General features: G+C 39.8%; 1 protein-coding gene across 1 annotated transcript in view; it reads right to left on the bottom strand.

Annotated features, from left to right (window-relative positions):
- Positions 1-24,294, bottom strand: part of babam2 (BRISC and BRCA1 A complex member 2) — an 80,301-nt gene that overhangs the window by 51,738 nt on the left and 4,269 nt on the right. Inside the window, exons 4-6 of the mRNA XM_080042273.1 lie at positions 20,357-20,451; positions 3,730-3,924; positions 2,049-2,123 (exon numbers count right to left, since the gene is read on the bottom strand). Coding sequence (XP_079898399.1) covers positions 2,049-2,123; positions 3,730-3,924; positions 20,357-20,451 — 365 coding nt within the window. The remainder of the gene's footprint in view (positions 1-2,048; positions 2,124-3,729; positions 3,925-20,356; positions 20,452-24,294) is intronic.

The raw sequence follows: 24,294 nt of genomic DNA, 5'->3' as shown, positions 1-24,294 counted from the left end.
AACCTCAGACATGACCAACAGACCTTTAAGTCAGAGAGATTCATTCTTGACTGGTTGCAAGCGGAAATGTATGGTTACATAAGCTAAGTCAAGCGCATAGCATTTACACACAAAATGCCATGTGTAATCGGTTAACATGGAAGGACCATGTTCAAATAAGCTAACTTGGGCATGCAATGTTCCACAGTGATGAATATGGAGGGGTATATCTGTGCCAGGAAGTACTGTATTATGGGAATTCATTGCACGTCACTTGCTCTACACAACGGTATGGAATTACTGACAGATATCATTGCCTGTCAACCGTCAGACCAAAAATCAATGTGGACGGTTTGGCTTACATTGCATTTGTTTTTCTCAGAGTCCGGCCTATACGCTGCATAATCCCCTTCCTCTGTACCGTGTAGGTGGACAAGGTGTGGGCTGATGCTCATTACTTTTTCTCTTTTGGAGAGGCCATACTCTTCTCTCAGTCTTCACACGCTGCCGTGGAGATACCATGTGTACCCTAGCTGCCAAATACAGCATCATACTGTGAGTGCGTATGTATGCATGCGAGAGCGTGTATTCACTTGTAAAGCAAAGAACATGATATGATAAGGATGACAGGAATGTACATCCAGATCCTGTCTATATTTTGCCTCTAATAAAATCACTGAATAATACATAGAGCTATTCCATGACAACATTGTGTCAGTGGCTACACTGTACCACATTCTTAAGGGGTCAGTGTGTGGAATCTGTGTGAAGAAAGTCTCCAGCCAGTGACTGTATGCTTCTTTGAGAATAGAGCTCCCCTCTAGAAACTCTCCTGCCTCAAGACACAAAAGTAAACTTGAAATACCTCTCAGTGGTGAAATTACAGTGGAGGTAAGCAATGCTTTAAAAGAACGTAATGCTCTTAAGAAGCTACAATATGGTACAAGGGCACTGCAACCTGACAATGTGTCAGTTCACAGTGACCACTGACCTCCAAAATCGAATCCGTTCTTTCTTTGAGTGAGAGTGGACCTTTGTTGAAAATCACTCAAAGCCTTCATAAGATATTATGTCTCGCTGCAGGAGACGCATACAAAAAATAAGGAACAAGCAAAACCAACTAAAACTATCATGGGGGCGCCCTTAGCTCAGTTGATAGGGCGTCCCCCCCATGGGCCTCGACCATCAGCGGACCCGGGTTTGATTCCAGCCCGTGGTCGTTCTCTGCATGTCACTCCCCTCTCTGCCCCATTTCAACTCTGTCTCTACACTAACAATAAAGCATAAAAATGCCCCAAAAAATATCTTTAAAACCATCATGACCTGCTATGCGGTTTTGAAATATGACTTTGGATGAGTCCAGTCAAAGCTCATAGAGAGAGAGAGAGAGAGAGAGAGAGAGAGAGAGAGAGAGAGAGAGAGAGAGAGAGAGAGAGAGACTTGTCTCAGTGCTCCAGGGCTGAGGGACATGGGGACAAAGGCTGATGTGAGACTGATGATGGTTGCTGTTTCCCTTATGTTTACCATCATTCCCCCTTCACAAACAAGTCGCCAGGCTGGAAAAGGCCAGAGAGCCAGGGCCGCCGGCATGGAGATGGGGGTAGGGAGGGTGAATGAAAAGTGAACTAGAGAGAGAGAGAGAGAGAGAGAGAGAGAGAGAGAGAGAGAGAGAGAGAGAGAGTGTTCGGGGCTAAGATGCCTCCAGACACTACACGGCTCAGAGCAGATCGAGAGTGACGGCTCACTGATTAGTCAACTCGCAGCCCTCAAGACTGCAGTCTGCATACAACATGCGCACACACACACACACACACAGTTAATTTAAGTCAACCCCACTGTAATCATTGCACACATAACAAAACAATCAATAAACGTAAAATAAATGGACACTGCAGGTCCGCAAAGTGTGTGTGTGTGTGTGTGTGTGTGTGTGTGTGTGTGTGTGTGTGTGTGTGTGTGTGTGTGTGTGTGTGTGTGTGTGTGTGTGTGACTGCAAATATAATGGGTAGAAGGTGTGTGGACCTTTATTATTATGAGTCAAATTGTGTAAGGGACTTGCTGGTTATTACCTTTAGGAGGTAGACAGGGATGTTGCTGAAGTCCACAGGCAGTTTGAGAAGGAACCGGGCTGAAAACTCTCCCGTCTGGAGCACAAGAAACAGAGGTCAAGAACTTAACAAAATATATGACATACAGTTTATGTGGAAACAATAATGCTGATGCAATGTTTGAAAAAAAATATATGCACGTTAACATAGAAAAACATACAATCTGGAGTAGGGCAAAACTAATTATCATAACTATTTTTGTCAATATTAAGTTCATGAATATTAACAGGATTGTTCATTGACTTTAAAAGAATACTGCTTTTATTTCTTTGAACAATGGAATTGAGCTGTAATTATAATTGAACTGAAAAATATATATATATATGATAAAAATAGTCTAGGCTTGAACCTGACATTCATAGCACTGGGACAAGTAGGCAGTAATATCATGCAGCTAATTCAAGTAATTCATATTACGTCCTATAAATGTAGCTAACGTAACACAGCAGCCAAATCACATAAGAATATGTGTTATCACAGGAGGGATCTTAGCTAGTGCTAACTCCCTTCACTTAATAACAGATTAGACTTTTCTCTGTCTCAAAGCTGCAGCATTCATTAACTGACACACTGTAGCCCACACTGTGTACTCTAATGCAGCTCCTAATCAATTCAATTGCCTGATATGCTTGAGGCCCCACTGTGACATATTGAAACACTCAAAGCTACTCCGGCCATTAGTTTTGGGTGATTATTGCTTCCATTAAGGTTCACTGTTCATAAGCAAAATACATTTTAATGGAAACATATTTGTGTTCAAACTGACAGATGGTCTGAAATAGTGCAAATCATGTATTTCATTAAAAATATACTAAGAATGACGTCATTTTGAACTATTCATTTGAAGTATGCAGTATGATCCAAACCAAATAACTGCAAATGTATAACATAGTGTAAGCGTGACATTGGATGATTTACCGTTCATGAGTTATTGTTATTGTGTACTCAAGAATGTCAACACACACACACAGACGGCAATGTCAACAAGATGACACATTGATCTGAAAATCATGTGCCAATGGGAGCCATATTGTGAAAATAAATAAGCCTCTGACTTGACTGACACAAAAGGAAGTGTCTTTTCCATGCTTTTTCCTACACAAATTGCGTGGAAAGAATCATGTGTGAACACTTATAAGAATGCATTTCTATTCATATAATTGTTTTGAGACATGGCCTTGCTCATAGCATTCCATCAAAGGCAACAGTGTTTTCTCAACTCCAGGGTAACATTCCCTGCGTTCCAATCCCCATACTATTCCCTACTATTTAGTATGCCAGAAATAGATTTAGGATGTCCCAATACATTCAGGTCAATTTTGGTATGCTGAAAATGCATAAATGCCCTACTAACTCCAATAGTATTTTGCAGTATTCGTCTTTATTCTCGACATTTCTTGACATAATGAAAAAAAATCTTCCTTATCTTATTTTTTTTTCTCTCCCGTGGCCCTAAATCTCTTCTGTTCTTTAGTATGTAGTGTAGTAAAAAGAAAGAGAACGTGATTTGGAAAGCAGAAATTGTCATTTTGGTGGTATTATGTACCACCACATTATTTGAAGGGGACTTGTAGGCCATAATTCATGTTTTACCTTACACATACACAAAAATGACAGACACACAGACAAAAAAAATGCCTACCCAGCTGTTCTTGCGTCCGGCATAGATCTCCATGTTGCGTCCGTAGCTGGGGTCCTCTAGCAGGCTGTCGTACTCAAAGAGCAGCCTGGAGCTTTCACGCAGACGCTGGCACTGGTACTGGTGGTACTGCTGGATGAGCTCCTTCACCAGCTGCAGCAAACACTCTGGGTTCCCTGCATCCCACTGGACCAAGTGCTGTCAGGTAGACACACCAGAGAAGAAGAGGCATAAGACATAATACATACGCCATTCACACGCCATTCTCTTTCTCCTCTTAAAACATGTTAACAGCATGTCAGCTCAATTCACACCCCTATCATAATTACAGAGAAGCAAAATGAACTGAGAGGATTAGTCGCCGTATTTGGCAACTATTTCATTTTTTTTTTATGTCGGGGCAGATTTTGGCAAAGAAATCCTCTGAACTGAATGTAAGCTCCAAAAAGGATTCAATAGTGCATAGATTCAATAAGTTAACAAAACAGGGTGCTATACTTTAAGCACACTCTGAGATACAGATTTCAAGATTTTCCAAGCACAGCATCCTGATGAGACACACTGGAGCCACAGGGAACATTTTTAATGTTGTGGATGAGTGCCAATTGTACCATTGTCACCATGGACTAATTTTTTTTCCAGCACTAGAAAAGGTGCACACAGTGTTATGGCATACATGTGTTAAGATGACAACCTCTAAAGAGCTGGTTATATTTGAACAACCTTTACCATTCTAAAATAAACTTCATTAATAAATACTGGAAAAAGGTATTGTGGGGTTAAAACAATCTTTTTGGTTAAAATATATTCGGCATAATTATTTTCTTGATTTTGTCAGAAATATTCACTTAAAAATCAAGTAAAAATGTTTTGGGGAAAAATCCACTCATTTTAACGGGACAGTAAATAAAACATTTGGAATTATCCGGTGCTAATCAAGATGCTACACTGTCTTTATTGGTTTTATGTAGAGGCTTCTTCTGTATTTTATATCTGCTCAAAATCAAGCATTTTTATATGTAATCAACTCAATATCTTTGTTTTGTTTAAATGAATTCATTCATGTTCTCTATTTGAACCTAGTCATATTAAATTAGTAACTTTAAAGCCCTTTCTTTGATTTATATTTACTCAAAATCAGGCATATTTATATTAACTTAATTATATTACTTTTAATCTGTTGCCTTACTTTTATTGAGTAGATACAGCACACTGGGTAGAACGTTTGGAAGAGCAAGGTAGAGAAAAAATGATTGAGCCAGCATGAAAAAAAAAAAAAGGTTACACACAATAGTACTTCCCATTACCAGTAAAGAAGGAAATGGGTTGTGCTGAAGGATTTCCTGTCGGCAGGGAGTTGGATTGATATGGAAAAGTACTGAGGCATAACTTCTTTGATCTGCTACATGTCTGACCTCTGTTGCCATACACTGGTTGGTAGCAGTAATTATAAGACTTGTGTTTGTTGTTCATTACTATGCAACATAAAGTTTAAAAAAGAAAAATACTTTTTTTGTAGCATGGGAATAGCCTATACTAGTAACACACTCAGAAAAAAAATATTTTCATAATATTATGGTACACAAAGCTGAAAATATTTAAGCATATCAATTACTATCTTGCATGTCCAATTTCAGCCATTACGAAATAGCAATTGATGGAACTGACTTATGCCAGACAACCAATTAATAATGTTAATTCAAAAAGGTCAAAACCCACAATCCTATGCACTTGCAGCCACCTGTCACAAATGAGTGAGCAGAACCGACCAATCATGACCCCTCTACCGGGCTTTCATTCCACCAAACGGAAGCCTTTTCCCCCCCTATCTTAAGGGGGGAAACCTGTCCATTGATGCGTGAGGAATAAAATGTTTATAATGAATGCAAACAACACGCTGCAAAAGATAAATTACAGGAAAACATGTCAGGTCAAATAAAGACAAACGGATGGCTGAGCTCTTGAGGATGAATGCTGCGAGAGCTTTATTAATGGAGAGGTACATCACGCATAGCAACAACAAACTATAACATACAGTAAATGGCCTTCCTGAATTTACTGACTGTGATATAACTGCTTGTCGTTTAATATGGATTTTCATTTCTGCCACAAGAAACTTGCACTTTGAAGAGCTGACACTTGTTCGTTCTAATTCTCACACGATCGTTTATATTTTACATTGACAAGATTGCATACACATTTTGGAAAAAGCTAAGATAGAATGTGCAACGGGGGAATCTTGGGGTCACGGGTGTGAAAACAAAATGAGAGGAGTGAGGTTTTGTTCATTAGGTGGTTAAAAAAAAAGCCAAAATGTCAATGAGAAAGTCAAAATGTTGAGAAAGAAATCGACAGTTCAAGACTGCTGTAAAGCTGTAAAGACAGAGTCAAACTTCCGGTATCAATAACTCATGAGTAAGACCGTATTAAATTAAAAAACGATGCATCTTTGCTATCATCATAAGGCAGATGGTCAATGGGCTACGACCAAGCCCCAACCTCAGCGATTTTTACCAGCATCCAATAAGGAAGTGACCAAAATTGTAGTAGACCGGAAGTGCCACTGGGGGGTGGTACCAAGACTGAGCAATTTTTCTTTGACTCACTTGTTAGACAGGCCGTTTTCACAGTCTTATTAAACCTATTTACAGCCTGGTCCACAAAACCATTCTAGTCTGTATGTGTAGGTCATATCTCCATCACAACACTGAGGGGGGTGAATTTTTTTGGACCACGCTAGTTTTTATTCTTTTGGAGGTTAAAATGTATTGGCGCGATCTCTTGAGTGACAGCTCTCCGCCCGCTGTCCCTCACTTTGCCTCGGAGGTATACGTCAGCTCGATGGGCGTATCTCCCTCCCCCAGACGTACGGCGGAGTAAAAATCTCACAAGATGGCGACGCGCATAAACCAGGATTATTGGATGCCGTGTGAATAACTGAGGTCAGCACGGATACTACATCCATATTATATACTATCTATGGCTACGACCTAATATTTTTAATGAAACCAGACGCCCTCTAAGCTCGTTTTAATAAAAAAATCTTAAGAGTTATTGATCCGGAAAATTCTAGTCTTTATATATTTTTCCAACTTTACCTCAGTCTTGAACTGTCAAGTTCATTATCGAAATTTAAAAATTATCGACAACATTGTATTTCAACTTTATTCTCAAAATATTGACTTTTTTTCTTGAAGGCATGAGTACAAAAATACCACAACTTTATCCTTCGAATTTTATTTCCATCCCGTGGCCCTAATACTCTCAATATTTGCAATAAAATGGTTCTTATAATGATGCAGCATGATGTGGGTCTCTCTACAGCCCTCTAGTCCCGAAAAGTGAAAGTGATTGCCCTTTGCCAACTTATTCTGAAAGTGAAATACTTGCTGGCAGGCTCCAATTGTGAGTAGACAAAAAAAAACATCCTTTGAAACCTGATGACATAACTGTATTGCCTTAGTAAATGTGAAACCACAGATCATCATAATTTCTCCCTTGCCTAGCTGCCTGCATATCTAGCCAATTAAATACAGGTCAACCCACATAATGAGCAAATCGGAATCGAGAGCCCATCTTGGTGTGTACTGAGTGGGTGGAAGGATTAGGACGTGCTGGAAAACACTGCAAGCATTAATACCCATTACATGGAGGTGTCAAAGGCAGGATGTGTTTGACTTGGATTAGCTTTGTCTCCCTGACTGTCTGTCTTTTTGTCTGTCTGTCCGCCTGCCTGTCTGTCCCTATCAGCCCAAATGGAGAAAGCTTCCATTGTTTGCGGAGAAAAACCCACAGCCCCGTCAATGCAATGGGAGAAGGCAAGGCCAGGCTAAACAGAGACAGTGACTTCATCGTCCTGATCCACCAGTGGTTACCAGCAATGTCGGCCTCGGGATTCCCGAAACGAGGGGGCGACACAAACAAGGAAGGGCATTGTCCAAAAAAAAAGGCAGTCAGTGCTCCGGGGCAGGAGTGAGCATGAAACTGAGGAGAAACTGAGGAAGTGCTGTGTCAGGCTTGTGACAAAGAATATCAGTGAAACTTCCATTGAGGAGAGAGGCAGCGGGGAGAAAGAGAGATAGAGAGATAGAGAGATAGAGAGAGAGAGGGGGGGGGGCTGTAGATCAGACAAGTAGGCCAAGGCCAATGAAAACAGGCTTGAGTCTCAGTTTTGGCTTCACCCCAGGGTAATAATGACACTGTAAACCAAACTGAACTCCTACATAACTAAATAAGTCAAGTGAGGACAGCAGATGTATGTCTTTATTTACGGTACAGAATGTACAGATGTCTCGCACATACCTCAGACTGATAAATTGTTTGGTTGTCAGCTGCAGAACACGAGTGCAGCAGCAAACACTCCCTCAATAATTACAGTTAAGGGTTCCTCGTGCTCAGGAGTTTACCTCAACTGCTCCAGTGGAGATATTTCATTAGCCAATGAGAGCATACCTTTACTAGGCGGCTCCCAGGTGAAGTAAGGTTTTGCTGGGTGAGAGCTGGGTTGACTTCCCCCAGGAAAAATAAAGGCCACGATATGTTTTTGAAGTAGACTCAAGCCCCCTTTTCACACATGAAAATATCCAGAGAATCTGACCCTGGGAATGTGTGGATCTACTTTTTCACACATCGGGAGGTTGTCCATGTGGGATGTGTAGGAATAGTACGGGTCAGTTGGGAGAGGGGCAGCGCATGGACTCGTGCTACGATTTCCGAATCGTCCCGAATCCGCCAGAATCTCGTGGACCTCTTCATCCCTCCAGTTTATAGATATTTTCGTCGTTGTTTAAAATGACTCTACTCTTTCAGCCACTGCCATTTAGTAGTAGGTGGCCGCCCAGGTAAAGGCACAAAGTCCGGGTCGAATACTTCATACTTACAGCTAACCCGGGTAAACTCTAGATACATTCCAAGTCACAGTGTTGCATATGTGACGTCTAAGAATAAAAAATTTAAAAGTTGATCCCTTTGTGGCGCTAGAAGAATATTCAACCTCTTGGAAACATTAATAATTCAATTAATCAAATTAACAATTACTTAAAATAACAATTAAACCATATATTATTTCAGTCTGGACCAAAGCAGCAGACTTACCAATTGTCAGTGCCTGAACAACACTGCCATCCCTTAAGCCGTGCCACTATCATCAAAACGGAGTACTGGCAACTAACAGGAAATCTTGTATTGTAATGATGGCTATGACTTTGAGTTACCAACTTAGTGGCTTGTATGCTACAGCAATACATTGGTTGAACATAGAGGGAGAGACAGTGAAAAAGCACTGAGCCAAAAAGCAATGTCCATGCGTTGTAGTGTGTGCGTTTGTGTGTAGACATGTGTAGTCAGCACAGACTGTATACTGAATTGATTTTATATGCTCTGCTGAAGGCTCTGCATGCCAAGACAAATCTATGTGCTTGTTTCATGAATAGGATAAGCCCTGCGGATAATGTACAGATCTGATACATAAAAAAACCAAAAACAATAGTCACAATCTAGGATATTTGAGAGCTGCGATTTAACCATTTGAAGAAATGAACTGAAAGAAAATCCATATACATGCCCTCTAGATCATTCTGCTTGGAAGACACATCTTTCTTAGGGCTTTATCCACAGGGGGTAGCTATCGCAGCCCTACAACAATACTCCCTGGCTCATTCTCGACCTTTTAATCCAATTATGTTGTCACAACACACTGGCTAAACCTGTGTCAAACGATTAAACCTTAGCTTGGCCTATGATAAAAAAAAAAAGCTGTCGCCGCTGATAAATAAACCACTGATACTTTCCTTTTTTTTCTGAAAAGAGCACATATCTGTAAGGGAAGCCATTTATAATCCTATGAGATTAATATATTAGAATTTGATTCAATAGCAACGTTAAACACTGCATATCAAAAATATATTGGATTAGCCTTAGGAGATAGTGTTTGGGTATTCATGTATCAGTGTGTCCAAGCCAATGTCAAAAGCATACCTTTTGAAAGAAAACACTTGCTCTTTCTGCCTGTCGATTCATATACTCAAATTACACCACTTCAAATTAGACAGACGGAAAAATGTTTTGCAGAAAATGAATATAATTGTTTTTCATACACAAATGATATAAATTGAGAAAGAATATAATTAAACGTAATGTGTAAAGTTATGCATGGCCAGGGAAATATTTGAGTTAGAAGTCATAGTTTCAAAGTTTCAAACTTTAATATGAAACCTGCCATGCTCGATGAGGCTGTACTTTGAACTAATGCAAACATGCTCACACTGACAATGCAGGTAGGCCGACAGTATATACACCAAAGTCAGCAGCAGGATTGCTCCTCTGTGAACCATGAATATGTGTACAAAAAGCAGGCCAATCCATCCAATAGTAGATATTTCAGTTTGAATAGATGTCATCCACCGACTGACTGATAGGCTGACTAACCACTAGGGGTGGGAAAAATAATCGATTCTCCGATGCATCGCAATTCTCTCTCAAACGATTCTGAATCGATTCAGATAAGTTAATGATCGTTTTTTTTTTTTTTTTCGTAAATACTAGTACTTCCTGCACCATGTATGCCACACATGTGCAAGTTGTTTACAAACGTGGCTACAAAAGGGCTGAGAGCAGCAAACCCATGACCTGCACCGGCTTTATCTCTGATTACGTTTTTGTATGAAAGCTGAATTCCAAGCCATACTTTTTGTACAATGTGTTGAAATGACATAGAAAATAATAGATAATAGAATAGAAATCCTATAGAAACATGATTTACGAGATTAGAAATAAAATACAACTGAATCGGTTAAGTTTTACATACTTCCATATTGTGTTGAAATGCAAGCTGCATTGATTATTGCACTGTTCATAGAAAGTCACTAGCATGGCTACGAAAATCCTACCATTTAAGAGAAAACTACTATGTAAAATAACTTATAGTCATTTAAACATGTCATGAAGCAGCGATTCCTTTAAGCTATCATTTTAGTAAGTAACAAATTGAAAATATGTTGAGGAAGCGACGGTAAAAACTCAAAAGAAACAGTGCCTTCCTTTAAGAACAAAATGTACACCTAAATTGGGCATCTTCACACTGAAAAGAACCAAGTTGACAGAATTATGTCTTCCTGTGCCATCCGTCTGCACCATCTTCGATCCAATATTTATCTTAGGCCAATGAGAGAGGGACTGGCATCTGAGAATGCAAGATAATTATATAGGCCAAGAGGAGATATTTGTTTTTACGTCTTAAAATGTGATTTTTATAGATGCTGGCAACCTGATCCAATAAATCGCTGTAGACTTGAAAGTGTGAGGCATTAAAAAAAAACTCCCAAGTATTAAATGAATCTCTGTTAGTCTCTAATTCAAGTGTGGGCTCACACACCCTGTTTCGCCCCCAGAGAGTGCCAAGTCTAAGATCATGCTAAATTGCTCTTGTCATGTGTTTAAGACACTTGGCGTTCTCAGCCCAGTGTATTTTTTTCTTCACTGCGATCCGTGCCATTTGTGTCCAACACAGTATCCTTGTTGACAGAAATAGCACTTTTTTCCAACTACTTTTAATGTGGTTCGGTAACTGCTTTAGCCCATTGCTAATCCACTGGGGAGGGCTGATGATACTATTGTCCCGTTTTAGGCTTGGCACGTACGTCTCTTGTTTTCTTCTATCCATCAGCTGGTGTTTAGGAATTAACAAGCCCCTTTGCACCAGCTATCTCTGGTCGTCCAAACAATAGCCTGCCTACTAAAAGCATTCCCAGACCTGTCAGTGGGCCCTGCCAATAATAAACTCCAATAAAAGCTGGAACGCATTATTCCCCTTTAAGCGGGAAGGAAGCCTGAGAAACAGTTGGTACACTATGCCCAGGTTGACATAATCTTGCTTTATGGGCCATCTGAGGGCCATTGTTAGAACAGTAACAGGGGACGAGCTGGAGCAGTGGAGAGGAAGTGCTCACCAATGCATGGCATTCAGGAATACCACAGGGTAAAGTCAAGTTGGGGAATGTTTCCTTTTCCTTGACAGGAGACTGCTTAGATTGGCTTCAAACTCAATGTTCTTTTTTGGGAGTTGTCCTGATATCTTAATCACACTGTACAAAAGACAATAACTTACCTGCAGAGTCTTGAGTTTCAAAAAAAGTGGCAAAATAAACTATTTTCATTACGAATACAACAGCATTTCTTTAAAGAGAGCAGGACAAAATGACTGGCCAAGGAGATTGACACAATATCCTTTTTTCCAAATTATTATTATCAACAAACCAAATGAGAAGACCAAAACCAACAATGAGTTAGCTTCCCTCTATACTTTCCCACTTCCCTACCCATTTGGAACTCATCCCCTAACTCATTGGCATCAACACACTACTGAAATGTTTAAAAACAGGTCACAACACAAACTATAGTTTAATTTTTTAAAGGCTAAATTACATAAAAACAATTAGATTTCATACAGGATGATATTCAACATTATATCTAGTTCATGTTCATGAAATCCCTGTCTGAACTAAATCTCTGAACTAAATTATGAGGGGAGAAAAACCTGTGAAACCTGCAAAAGGAGACTGTATCATTATTATGTAGGCCTAACTGAAGTTAACATACATGTACTGTAGATTGGTCAATTTCAATGCTGAACCAAACACAAGCTATTTCTTTCCATAATTGAAGATTTGTTAATTTTTCTCAGTTATATGACCCAGAGCAGCAACATGGTGCTAATTAATGGCTGCTACGATGGGGGGGCACAGAGCCAAACAACATCATTTCACACAGTGCAATAGAGAGCATTTCTGGAATTTCCAGTGTGACTAGACAGAGCGTGCCTGTGCCGCACAGCAAACAACTGCAGTAAAGATAAGTGGAAACATGTTGATGTATATCTGGAGAGGCCATCGAGGGTAACCCAAGGTCTCTGGTAAAGCACACAGACTGAGAAAGATGCAAAACACAGGGGGAACTCCCCAAATGTTTAGGGCCTGGACGCATTACTGGACAAGTCTAGACCAGACAAATGATACAGTACGCACAGAGAAGGGGACAGAGGGGCAGACAAATAGTAATATTAGGTGAGTGAAAATAGGTGCAATTAGAGATAACTGTTCTTATGTGCTGCATACTTCACACGGTAGAGTGTGTATGCTCTTGGCTATTATGTTACCTACTGTATATATGTCTTTGGCAAGGAAGTATCACAAGCAATTACATACTGTAATAAAAAAGCAACTCCTAAAGTTTCACTTTAAATGGCTTGTATGTATTAAAATATAAAAAGGCAGCTGATAACAGTGGGATAATGCAGCTGAAATGTTCCAAAAAGATCGCTTTGAGTTGTGTGGTGTCAAGATTTACTTTTGCCTCTAATGTGAGCGTTGGATTGAAACTCGTGCGCTGTTCATGCGATTCGAGGTCAGTGATCTAAGGCGCAGATGATTTGTGTTTACTGGGCCAAGAAAACAAACATGCGGAACCACCTGCATGCAAGGTCCTTTTGTGGCTTTTCATATTGTTTACTTTACACAATTGCATAAACCTGTTAACTCATGTGGGTGTGTATGGTAGGTGTCTTCAATAAATCAAGGAAGGGAGTGGATGGCAGACAAGTTATGATTACACAACAGTGCACTGCAATAACAAAATGACCATACTACCGAAACAAAACAAAAAAACATGCAAAATACACTATCACAACCAGATGTGCTGGGTTTATAACTTGACATTAAATCTTTTTGGATAGCTGAGCTCGTGCAAATATTTGCACAAAGAAGCAACGTTACATTTCAAATAGTTCTGTTCTGTAGTCTGTCATCATTTACTGAATTAGGGAAGATAGAATTGTGCAATAGTACATCTTCTACGCAAGTGATTTAACAAGTATTGCTCTCCTCCTTCCCTCCCCTTTTTCTTCTCTCTGTCTTTGTAATTTCCTTTACTCTTAGCTTAGGTCATTTTTCCCAGCAAAAGAGTAGGTCACATTGACCTAGCCCATTGTATTCTTCCTCCAACCCAATCAATTGCTATTGGCCCTGACTGGAATAGGGTGTGTTGTCACTGGTTAAAGGGGAAATAGTTCTTCTGTGAAATCTTAAAATTTTTGATAAGAAGTTGGTGATGAAACCTGTTTCATGTATTGCCATGACATAGAGTGGTTAAGCAAAGCAATGTTTGATCAATCAAATAATGAGGTGGAAACATCATATAAGCACAAAATAATACGTTTAAAACAAAATATTTCACCCACCAGTATCTACTACTAGAAAGCATGAGGCAAAGGTTTTCTGTTTATATTATAAAAAGCATTTTCGTAAAGACTTCTGCCTATTTACAGCGTGTATGCATATGTCCCAGGCTTAATACCACATCCGTTTACAAATGTGGAGACAGTATACACACACAATGTACATTGAACTCCCAGTTAAGACAATTTGAACAGTTTGAAAGTACAGATCTGCAGAACACAGTCACTGTGTCTGTAGATGGGAGGAGCTGGTTATTCTAACATGTTTAACACCATGTTTACTGGCAGGATGACAAACTACAGCAATTATCTCTTCTAGATTGTACACTTTCCATGGTAGATTCACATCACATGTACTATTAAAACTTTAACCATAGTCACTATATCACTAATCTCAACAGCTTATCCAAGGCAGGGTCGCAGGGGCAGACACTCAAGCAGGAGACCCCAAACTTTCCTTTTTTCCGGGCCACATTGACCAGCTCTGACTTGGGGATCCAGAGGCTTTCCCAGGCCAGAGCTGAGATATAACATCTCCACCTAGTCATGTGTCTTCCCGATTCTTCCTCCCAGCTGGACATGCCTGGAACACCTCCCTATGGATGCTCCCATGGGGCGTCTTTACGAGATGCCAGAACCAGCTCAACTGGCTCCTATCTAAGCAAAGGAGCAGCGGCTCTACTTTGAGTTTCTCACGGATGACTGAGCTGCTCACCCTATCTCTAACGAAGTCACCAGACACCCTCCTGACAAAAACCCATTTTGGCTGTCTGTACTGATCTCGTTCTTTCAGTCATGACCAAGCCTTAATGACCATAGGTGAAGGTAGGAACAAAGTTTCACCAGTATATTGAGAACAGTGCAGTAAAGTGCCTGCAATACCGCTGCCACTACGCCGATTTTTTCGCCCAATCTCATTCTTCATTGTCCCTTCACTGGCAAAGAAAACCCTGAGATTCTTGAAATTCTTCACCGGGGGTAAGGACTCATTCCCTAATTGGAGTTGGCAAACTATCGGTTTCCTGCTTATAGGTGCTGTTCCTCATCTCACCCGCTTCACACTCGGCTGCGAGAACCTAGACAAAGCTCTCGCTTTAAATGTACAGAGATTGGATGGCCCTGCATACTACTGCAGTACCTCCAACAGTATGTCCAAGGAGAAGCATTCATACGCCTTCTCCATACCCACACAACACATGTAGACTGGCTGGGCATACCCCCTGGCCTCCTCTAGGATCCTTGGGTGATGTTCCACGGCCAGGACGGAATCCGTGTTGTTCCTCTTCAATCCGAGTTTCGACTATCGGCCGAACCTTCCTTTCCAGGACCTTGGAGTAGACTTTACCAGGGAGGCTGAGAAGTGTGATACCCCTGTAATAAGCACACACTCTCTGCTCCTCCTTTTTGAACAGGGAGACCACAAACCCGGTCTGACACTCCTTGGGCACTGTCCAATACTTCCACCCAAAGTTAAAGAGAGACGTCATCCAAGACAGCCCCTCCGTACCCAAAGCTTTCAGATCAGATGAAACGATCCCAAAATCGATCATCAACCTTCGGCCTTAGCTGCTCTGTTACCATGTACACTTATGAGGATCCATATGTTCCAACATGGTGTTCGATATAGACAATCCATGACTAACACATACGTGTAAGTACAATAGCAAATTACCACTCAGCTCTCTATATGTTAACCAAAATGTCTGATAAGCTACCTTAAAGGGGGCAATAACAGATGAATTCAAAATATAGTTCTGTGTAAAAAAGGAACAATTGCTCTCTGTGTCCAAAGTAAACTCATTAAACCAGCAGATCACTTTCCACAGCCCTTACAGAATTAGATTCATGACGCGAGTGTTAGACTTAGCACAAATGACCAGTTGAATACAAGCCTTACAGCATGTGTATCAAAGCACTCTGAGGTGGGGAACTGCCCTGGTGGCCAATTAGCAACAGTCTGGATGCCTTTAAGCCCGCATTATGACTTGACTATGAACCCTTGCATCCTAGCAACTATGCAACAATGAACCCCCATACATTTGAGGCAGGCTTTGCTAATTTTCCATGGCTCATGGAAATGTTGTGCTATTAAGGGTTTTATTTCTGGGTCATGTGGCATCTCTCGTCATCTAGCTAGAGTATTTGATCTCTTGTGCATTGTGGTTTAAATGTTGAAAGGACTTTTTTTAATGATCACTAAGGTTCAAGGATTTCTTCAATATTGTTGCTGTGATTCTTCATGTTCGAGAGGCTACACCTTTGAAAGGCGGCATGCAGGCAGTTAAGATGTGTTTTAAGCCAGGAGTTTTGGTAAAGACGTCAAATAGGCTTCTTAGTTAATAACCTAAAACTACATTTTCACTATTCTCAATATAACATTCAAAATTGGCATTATCTTTAATAAGAACTTTTACGTACCTTTCTCCTTATAGTCATGACACACTGATGGTAACTTGCAATTTATAATTAAAGCTGAAAATATCAGATATCATCTAAATTGATAATATTCTTAAAGTAAAGCAGGGGATTTTGACTATTGTTTATTGCCTGCTTAACTGTTGGTCAGTACTCAAATGCTATCTACCTACACAAAGTTGTAATATCGGACATGTGAGCAGCTAACGCAAGATTGTTAACTGTCCGAGAAGGATCATCCCCAGCAAACACAAAAACAAGCCATACTTGCACATTTTCTTTTAGGTATTAATAAGACACAGAGTGGCATATCACGACTAATTAATATCTTTGGCAGAGTGTTAAGACTGACACTGGCTTGGGATTCACATTTACCAGATAAATAGCAACAGCTGCATTTTGTACTTTGGATAAGTCACAGAATATGTGTTGCTACAGCTTATAAGAAATACACATAAACACCCTGATGACAACTTTGATTCCGCCATTGATTTAGTGCTGGGCATTTGAACGCAGGGTTGTCTCGGTGACATCATTTGACTGAATTCATATTTTTTGCAAATACAAATTTTTTTTTTTAAACTTTCAGTAGAAGAGATGCTAATTTGCAGAATATTTTCAACATGGATACTGCGGCATGCAGGGCTGACCATGGCCGTATCTTGTGCATGTCTTAGTCCTGTCATATTTTCCCTGTTTTTGCAACAGCGATACATTCCCTGTCTAAACAGAAACAGAGATAACTATCCAGCTCAAGGCCTGGTGACAGCACAGAAAAACACAGGGGCTAAACAGAGAAACTAATGATACCCTTGGCCGTCTGTAAACAAGAACTATAGGTTGCTGAGACATCAACAATTCAACCAGCCCCTGACACGGACCTAAAATTAGACTAATGTTTACCTTTACTGGATAGAGGCTGGAAACATTGCATGTAAGGGCAAAAAGTGATTTGTACTCCTCATGGATTTTATTTATAAGAGGAGCCATTTATTTATCATTAGGACACTAATGTTTTTACCCATAATTAATCAGAATGATCTTATAATTTTGCTTGAATACATAGGTCAAATATTTACTAAATGACATGTTGCAAAAGTCACTTCAAAACCATTGTGCAGTCACATGGTCCATTTGTTTTAAGAGGAATCTTTCTTACATTCAAACTGCCAGTACGGATGGTAAACATTTCCCGGGGGATGTGGAGGGGATGGGGGGGGGGGAATTGCTGGGAATTGGTCGTTTTTAAGAGTTAGAGGGGGTTTTACTTACTGAAAATGTACAGGATAAATGAGTGAGTAGGAGTGTTTGGATCTCAGTCAGAGACAGACCGAGTAAGCTTATGAAAGCATTGGACAGCGAAAACACAGCAAGAATATAAGTGAGGAAAAATAAACAAGCGACGGGCTGCCAAACACTGGCTCGGCAGAAGGTACTTCCCCTTATGTGCACAGCTGGATTCTGTGAGACGGTGAGCAATACTCCCCTTCTCTGTCGCCCAGACACTGACACAAGCAGGGGAATTTTAGCTTCTCCATGCTAGGCTGGTTCAAAAATAGAACTTGGATAACTGCATGGCACAAGCTTTCCCAACAACATCACAAGGAATTACTGGATAGAGTGCTGATCTCCATTAAGACCTCATAATCTTAGTTAGTCAACACTGCACTAAGTCAACTAGTCAATCATCTCCCGTTCAACACTTAACTGTACAAGGTAATGTATTTGATTGATTTAGAACTAATCAGATAGAACATTTCATTAAGAACAATTCAAATGTTTGGCCTGATACTAGCACTAAACGTATGGTCCAGCCCAGTATCCAAAGGGAATAGATCAGTCTGAATTATTGTGCACCCAATGATATATGTTCAATGCAAATCTTCAGTACAAACACGTTAGGGTGGCTTATATATGTTAAGGCAAAAAGTCAGGGTGTGTCAGTCAGGGATGGATGGGCATGTATCACCTACAGTCCGTAACAGTCTTACAATTAACGTTTGACTTCTTATTGACCACAACTAATCTTTCCTAAACTTAAGTGTTTTAGTGGTCCTAACCGAGTATTTTAAGGTGAGACACTGCCGGTGAAAAGGGTACAATTTGTAATTGCTAGATACCATCATGAAACTTTGCCAGTTGAACATTTTTGTATTCAAATTTTTTAAGAAATGTTTTAATAAACATGGGAATTGGCAATATCTAACATTGGCAATATCTAACTCATTATGCCTACACTTGCATCTGTTTGAAAAAAAAATTATCATTATAAAAGAAAAATCATTATTTTATATTTACATCAGTGTCCAAAGTCTCAACAAAACAGATTTCGAATACAGCCTTTTATTCATTTTATAAACCAAAACAATACAGGTTTTAACCATAACCATAACCATACAGTAGCTGCCATGCGCAAATACTGCAGCATGTGTACATTAAAAAAAAACGCTGGCATTGGAATATACACTGCGGTTCAAGATGGAGCTATCCAATGACAAGCAATCATTTTATAGACCAAACAGGAAACCTTTGCAGAGTGACATATTGGCTTTTAAATTAATTTCACCTGGTAACTTAATCAGAACACATCAGTGAGAAGTCAATAAGTTAGCTTCAGCTCCCACGGACTCTGCCAAGAATCCTGTGTGAGCAATGTCGCACGCACATCCCACGGGCCTGGTTCTTCCGCAATTAAGTGTAAATACAGTTTTTTTACGATGGAGTTTTTTTACCCTTTCTTTTTAATCTCTGGAGAAGACATATACGCCCAAGCTTTTATCACTTACATTTCAGCTTCTGAAAAACACATTGTCATGTAGAAATGTACATTTTTGTGTGCAATGTGCTTGTGTTTTACAATGTAATGTAAAGTCTATGAAGGAAGTGACCCGAGTGACTGACAAGAAAGGGCGTGTAAAAATGAATGAGAGCTTTCGTAACCAACACCAATGTTTTCTGTGAATTTGATAGAAGTATGTGAGTGATTGTTGTCCTAAAAGGCATTTTACACAATCAAGTACGAAACCTATTTTGAAAATTACCAAAGTTATTTCTCTTCAAATCTTAAAAAAAAAAAAAGGCCGGATCAGACCATTACATCGTAGAGGACTGAAAATGAAGTGGTGTGGTTAAAATTGTATAATATTACATTATCTGTCAATTATGGTCATGTTGTAATCCGCTTGTATTAACATACCAACATTATAACCAACACCCGATTAGAAATGAACAGCGTTGATGTAATCAGTGTTTGAAGACATTCGAATATACTTCAACAAGTTCTTTGGAAAATAAAATAAAAATGCATAAAAAGCGATTAGATCATCTCCCGGTAGATTTCCTGGAAGCCTATCATTACCGTTAAAATCTGTTTAGTCAACCGTTGCTGGCGCCAGTCATCCGTGTGCTGCTGGGTAATCCTAGGTTAACGTCTTCAATACAAAAAAGCTAGCAACACAGTGCCTTTGTCATGTTTAGGCCGGCTTCCTTAGTGAATCATGGTTTCAAAGAGATGATGATTCAGACTTACAGATAACCAAGACGTCAAAACAACAGAGTTTAACGGACAAATGATTGCAACATTGCCCAACATTGCACACAAATGGTGGCTGCATAGCGTTAAGTTTGCTTTTTTTTAAATCACGTGTATGTACTGCTTCAACCCGCTCTTGCTCTTGGGATCAGGGACGTTGTGAAGGGAAATTTGAGTGAACCCAGTAACCCAAGTGTACAATCTAAGTGACATTTAGGAAAACCACGCAATATGGGCAAAAAGAATCTGCCTTTAACAAAGTGGGAAAGAACTAAAAACAAATCATGTGGTAAATTTTGTTTTTCATGAGCAGCCGAGTAAATACATTTGAGCATATGGTCACTGTAAAAGTAAAACCGCATTTTTGTGTGTGCAATACATTAGGCTTTTTTAAAGTCTTCCAGAAGGAGCGTGACGGGAATCTTTTTTTCTCACATGAGTGTAGAAAAACTCACCGGTAGTTCTGAGGGTTCGGGGAGAAATTCGGCATCTTCTCCAAAAATAAAATCTGGTGGCAACTCCGGGTAGCCTGCGTTGAATATGATATCCCCTGGGGAGAAAAGAAAAGAGAAAGGCAACTTTTTACTAGAACCATGATTTGTGGACAATATCAATTCCAAATGTTGGCTTGCTTGCGTTTCATTGTGTGCTATAAAATGACCACAACATGGCAAAGGAAAATGTAAGTTTCAAATCATCCTCTAATTTATTTCAGCTCATTTCCATTATGTCTGTCTAGTTTAGATAGCTAATTTAATTTAATTCTATGTTTATTTGATAGAGACAGATGCTACTTCCACATATACACTTGAACAACACCTCTCCAATGTACAGCACCACGACATTTATAGCTACTGCTCATTTCAAATGCCAGTCCCTAGAAGGGCTTACAATCATAAAAAAACCACATAAGAAACATAGCCTCATTAAAAAACATACAAGCAAGCATTATGCATATTTTACAAATACAAACAAGCAAACAAGGCACATACACTTGTACCATCCCCCCTGCCCCAAGATATGGAGTGTTATTTAGAAGAACTGCAGTGGGAACAATTGACATGATCTCAACCTGGGCAATCTTCAATCTAAATCTAGCATGCAATGGCTTGTTAATGAAACTATTATTTTTTTTAAATCTATTTGGCTTCCTTAACAACCGCATGATATGCAGCTGTTGGGCTCTAGGGTCTTTTATTTAAGCACCTACACAGTAATGAGCAAACTTGACATTTACCACCAAAGGCACTTAAGTCCTGCCAAACAGGTCTGTCTTGTAAAGATAATTGGCTTGCATAAAGTGGTTTTAATACAACACACACAATGCAAAAATCGAGCTTTTGTATTTATTTATTTTTTCAAAATGTCTAAAATGACTGAACTCAAGAAATACATAATGTATTCAGACTAATACAGAACTACAGAGTGGGAAACAATTGTGCTATGCTTAGACACGAAACAGGACATCGTAACAACAAGATCACAGCACGCATTGCTTGGGCCGGTTCACAATGTTCTGATTATGTTATGTTACACAATGCTATTTGTGTGTGTGCTTCAAGGACGCTTCAGTTCTGCTTTCTTGTCCTTCCAGCAGAGGCAAACGATGTACACATGTGGAAGTATTTGTTTTTTCCAGTGGAGAGAGAGAGAAAGGAGTCAAGCAAGGAGACGAGAGGCAGCGCTGTGAATCTGTTAGCAAAGCACTGGAGGTCTGTCCAGAGAGATGTACTGGCACCGTGCCAGAGGGAAATTGAGGTCTTAGAGAAGTGCAAACCTTTTCTCAGGTCATAACGTTGGATTGTATACACATGGCTTTGAACACACAGCATAGAAGAAACTTCAATAAAAAAAATGAAGTCTAGTTACTTTACTGCCTAACATGCCGTCTCAAAGTCAAACCACCATTTAAAGGAGATATTGGAGAATGCTTGATGTCAAAATCACTGGATGTCTCCTTAAAATCCGCTACCTGTCCGTACTGTGTGTGCGCTGAACAAAAAGGAAGAATCCTGTTTCAATACACAGCGTAGGCTCTGTAAAAACGGGATTATTACTAGTTACGGTGGGCCAACTTAGTTTACATACCCTTTGTGCACATTACCGTTTACAAAGCCTAGGCTGTGTATTAACCCTGTTTTTTTCTTTGTGAACACACAGTGCGGACAGGTCACTGATTTTGACAGAAAGGGATTTTGACAACAAGCATTCTCCAGAATCACTGACTCCACCTTTAAGCTGACATTTTATTGAGATGGTAAGGGCGTTATATGTTCAACAACAAAAGGCAACTAGTCATTTGTTTAGCAGTACCAGTCAAGGTGCTGAAGTGGAATGGGAGCTAGGCTTACATTAATAGGGCTCAGCTATGTGTTGTAGAGTGTGCCTTTTCTTTTGCACGCTATCAGCAGGCAGGGCCACAGACAGGCAGACACCAACCTGCGGCCCTGCATCCTTCATTAAACAAACCTTCTTCCTCAGGCCAGAGCACAGGAAGGTGCAGCAACTAGTACAACAGCTGCAGAGATGTCGTGTGCCATGCCAAAATGCCAGTGGCCTGTTTGTGTGTTTGTGTGTGTGTGTGTGTGTGGAGGGGGGGGGGGGGTGTCTTGTTTCCCTGTCTCCATTAATTAAAGAAACTAAACCATGAGAGATATACCGTAGGCAGTAGTGTTGAACAACTTGTGGGTAAAGAGAGGACAGATAACAAGGCTCTTTCACAATAGAAACAAAACAAAGTCGCATTAAAGTACTATTTACATGATTCCAGGTGAATCTAAAGTCATTAACAAGAACATCACTCAAAGATGACTTAAGGAGGGACACTGCAGGTGAATAGGGTCAAATCTTTAACTTAAAGTTGACACTTTTAGAGTCGATTACTTACATTAAAAATAATTGAATTAAAATGTATTTCAATTTTATAACGTATTACAGTCCAAAGTTTTTAACAAATTGTTGTGAGAAAGCCTAAATCAATTGTATAAATCATCATAAAATAATATTTACAGGTCTTAAAAATGCATTTTCAGCACATTTCTAAGAACAAAATGTCAACATATGGACAGATCCTTCTGTAATAACCTTCAGAATAGTGCTATGGATGATTATGGATAGTTCAGTTGATGAGAAGACACGTTATGGAAGCATAACAATACCAATGATAAAAGCCCAAAATCTGAAAACCAACCAGTGCTTTGAAAAAACTATGTTTTTGCCTGCAGTGTCTCGCCTTAATGCAAACTACTTTATTTGTTTCGCAGGAAAAAAAATATAGATCTCACATCCTATCCTGCTATTGTCCAGAATGGTAACAACCACGTTTACATGTTGCCATATAACTCCTCATTAGTGTTGCACAGTGTTGAATTTTACACATTCTTCGATGCAAGCTCAGACATCCTGACATTGGTCACAACTATTTCTGTCTGGAAAGATTTTTTGGAAAAAAAATTGCAAAATAAGCAGAGTTGACTTCCCTTATATTACTAGACATAGGTGTTTCCCCCAAGCAGGGCCACATGTGCACCAAACTCATAGACACAACTTCATACACATACACATTCAGATGAAAATATTTGAAATGACTAACTGTTTATCTGAGATTTGAAGTACATTTGCCTAGATTATTTTAAAATGTTTTACTATTTTTGACAAAAAAAACTTATTTAATACTAGATTGCTGAACACTTTTGTTTTTACTCCCATTTTTCATGAGATGGACTTAAAGATCTAAAATTCATTCCAGATACACAATTGTACCATTTCTCTCAAACATTGTTCACAAATCTGTCTAAATGTGTGATAGTGAGCACTTCTGCTTTGCTGAGATAATCCATCCCACCTCACAGGTGTGCCACATCAAGATGCTGATCTGACATCATGATTAGTGCACAGGTGTGCCTTAGACTGTCCACAATAAAAGGCCACCCTGAAATGTGCAGTTTTGTCTCACAGCAAAATGCCACAGATGCCACAAGCATTGAGGGAGCGTGCAATTGGCATGCTGACAGCAGGAATGTCAACCAGATCTGTTGCTCGTGCATTGAATGTTCATTTCTCCACCATAAGCTGTCTCCAGCAACTTCGCACAGCCATTGAAGAGGAGTGGACCAACATTCCACAGGCCACAATTGACAATCTGATAAACTCTATGCGAAGAAGATGTGTTGCACTGCATTAGGCAAATGGTGGTCACACCAGATACTGACTGGTTCTGAGTCCCCAGACCCCCAATAAAGCAAAAAAATGCACATTTCAGAGTGGCCTTTTATTGTGGACAGTCTAAGGCACACCTGTGCACTAATCATGATGTCAGATCAGCATCTTGATGTGGCACACCTGTAAGGTGGGATGGATTATCTCAGCAAAGCAGAAGTGCTCACTATCACAC

Source organism: Ammodytes marinus, assembly GCF_949987685.1.
Source record: "Ammodytes marinus genome assembly, chromosome: 15".
In the NCBI taxonomy this organism is placed as follows: Eukaryota; Metazoa; Chordata; class Actinopteri; order Uranoscopiformes; family Ammodytidae; genus Ammodytes; species Ammodytes marinus.
The sequence above is the reverse complement of the archived record's forward strand: the minus strand, read 5'-3'. Positions and strand labels throughout refer to the sequence as shown.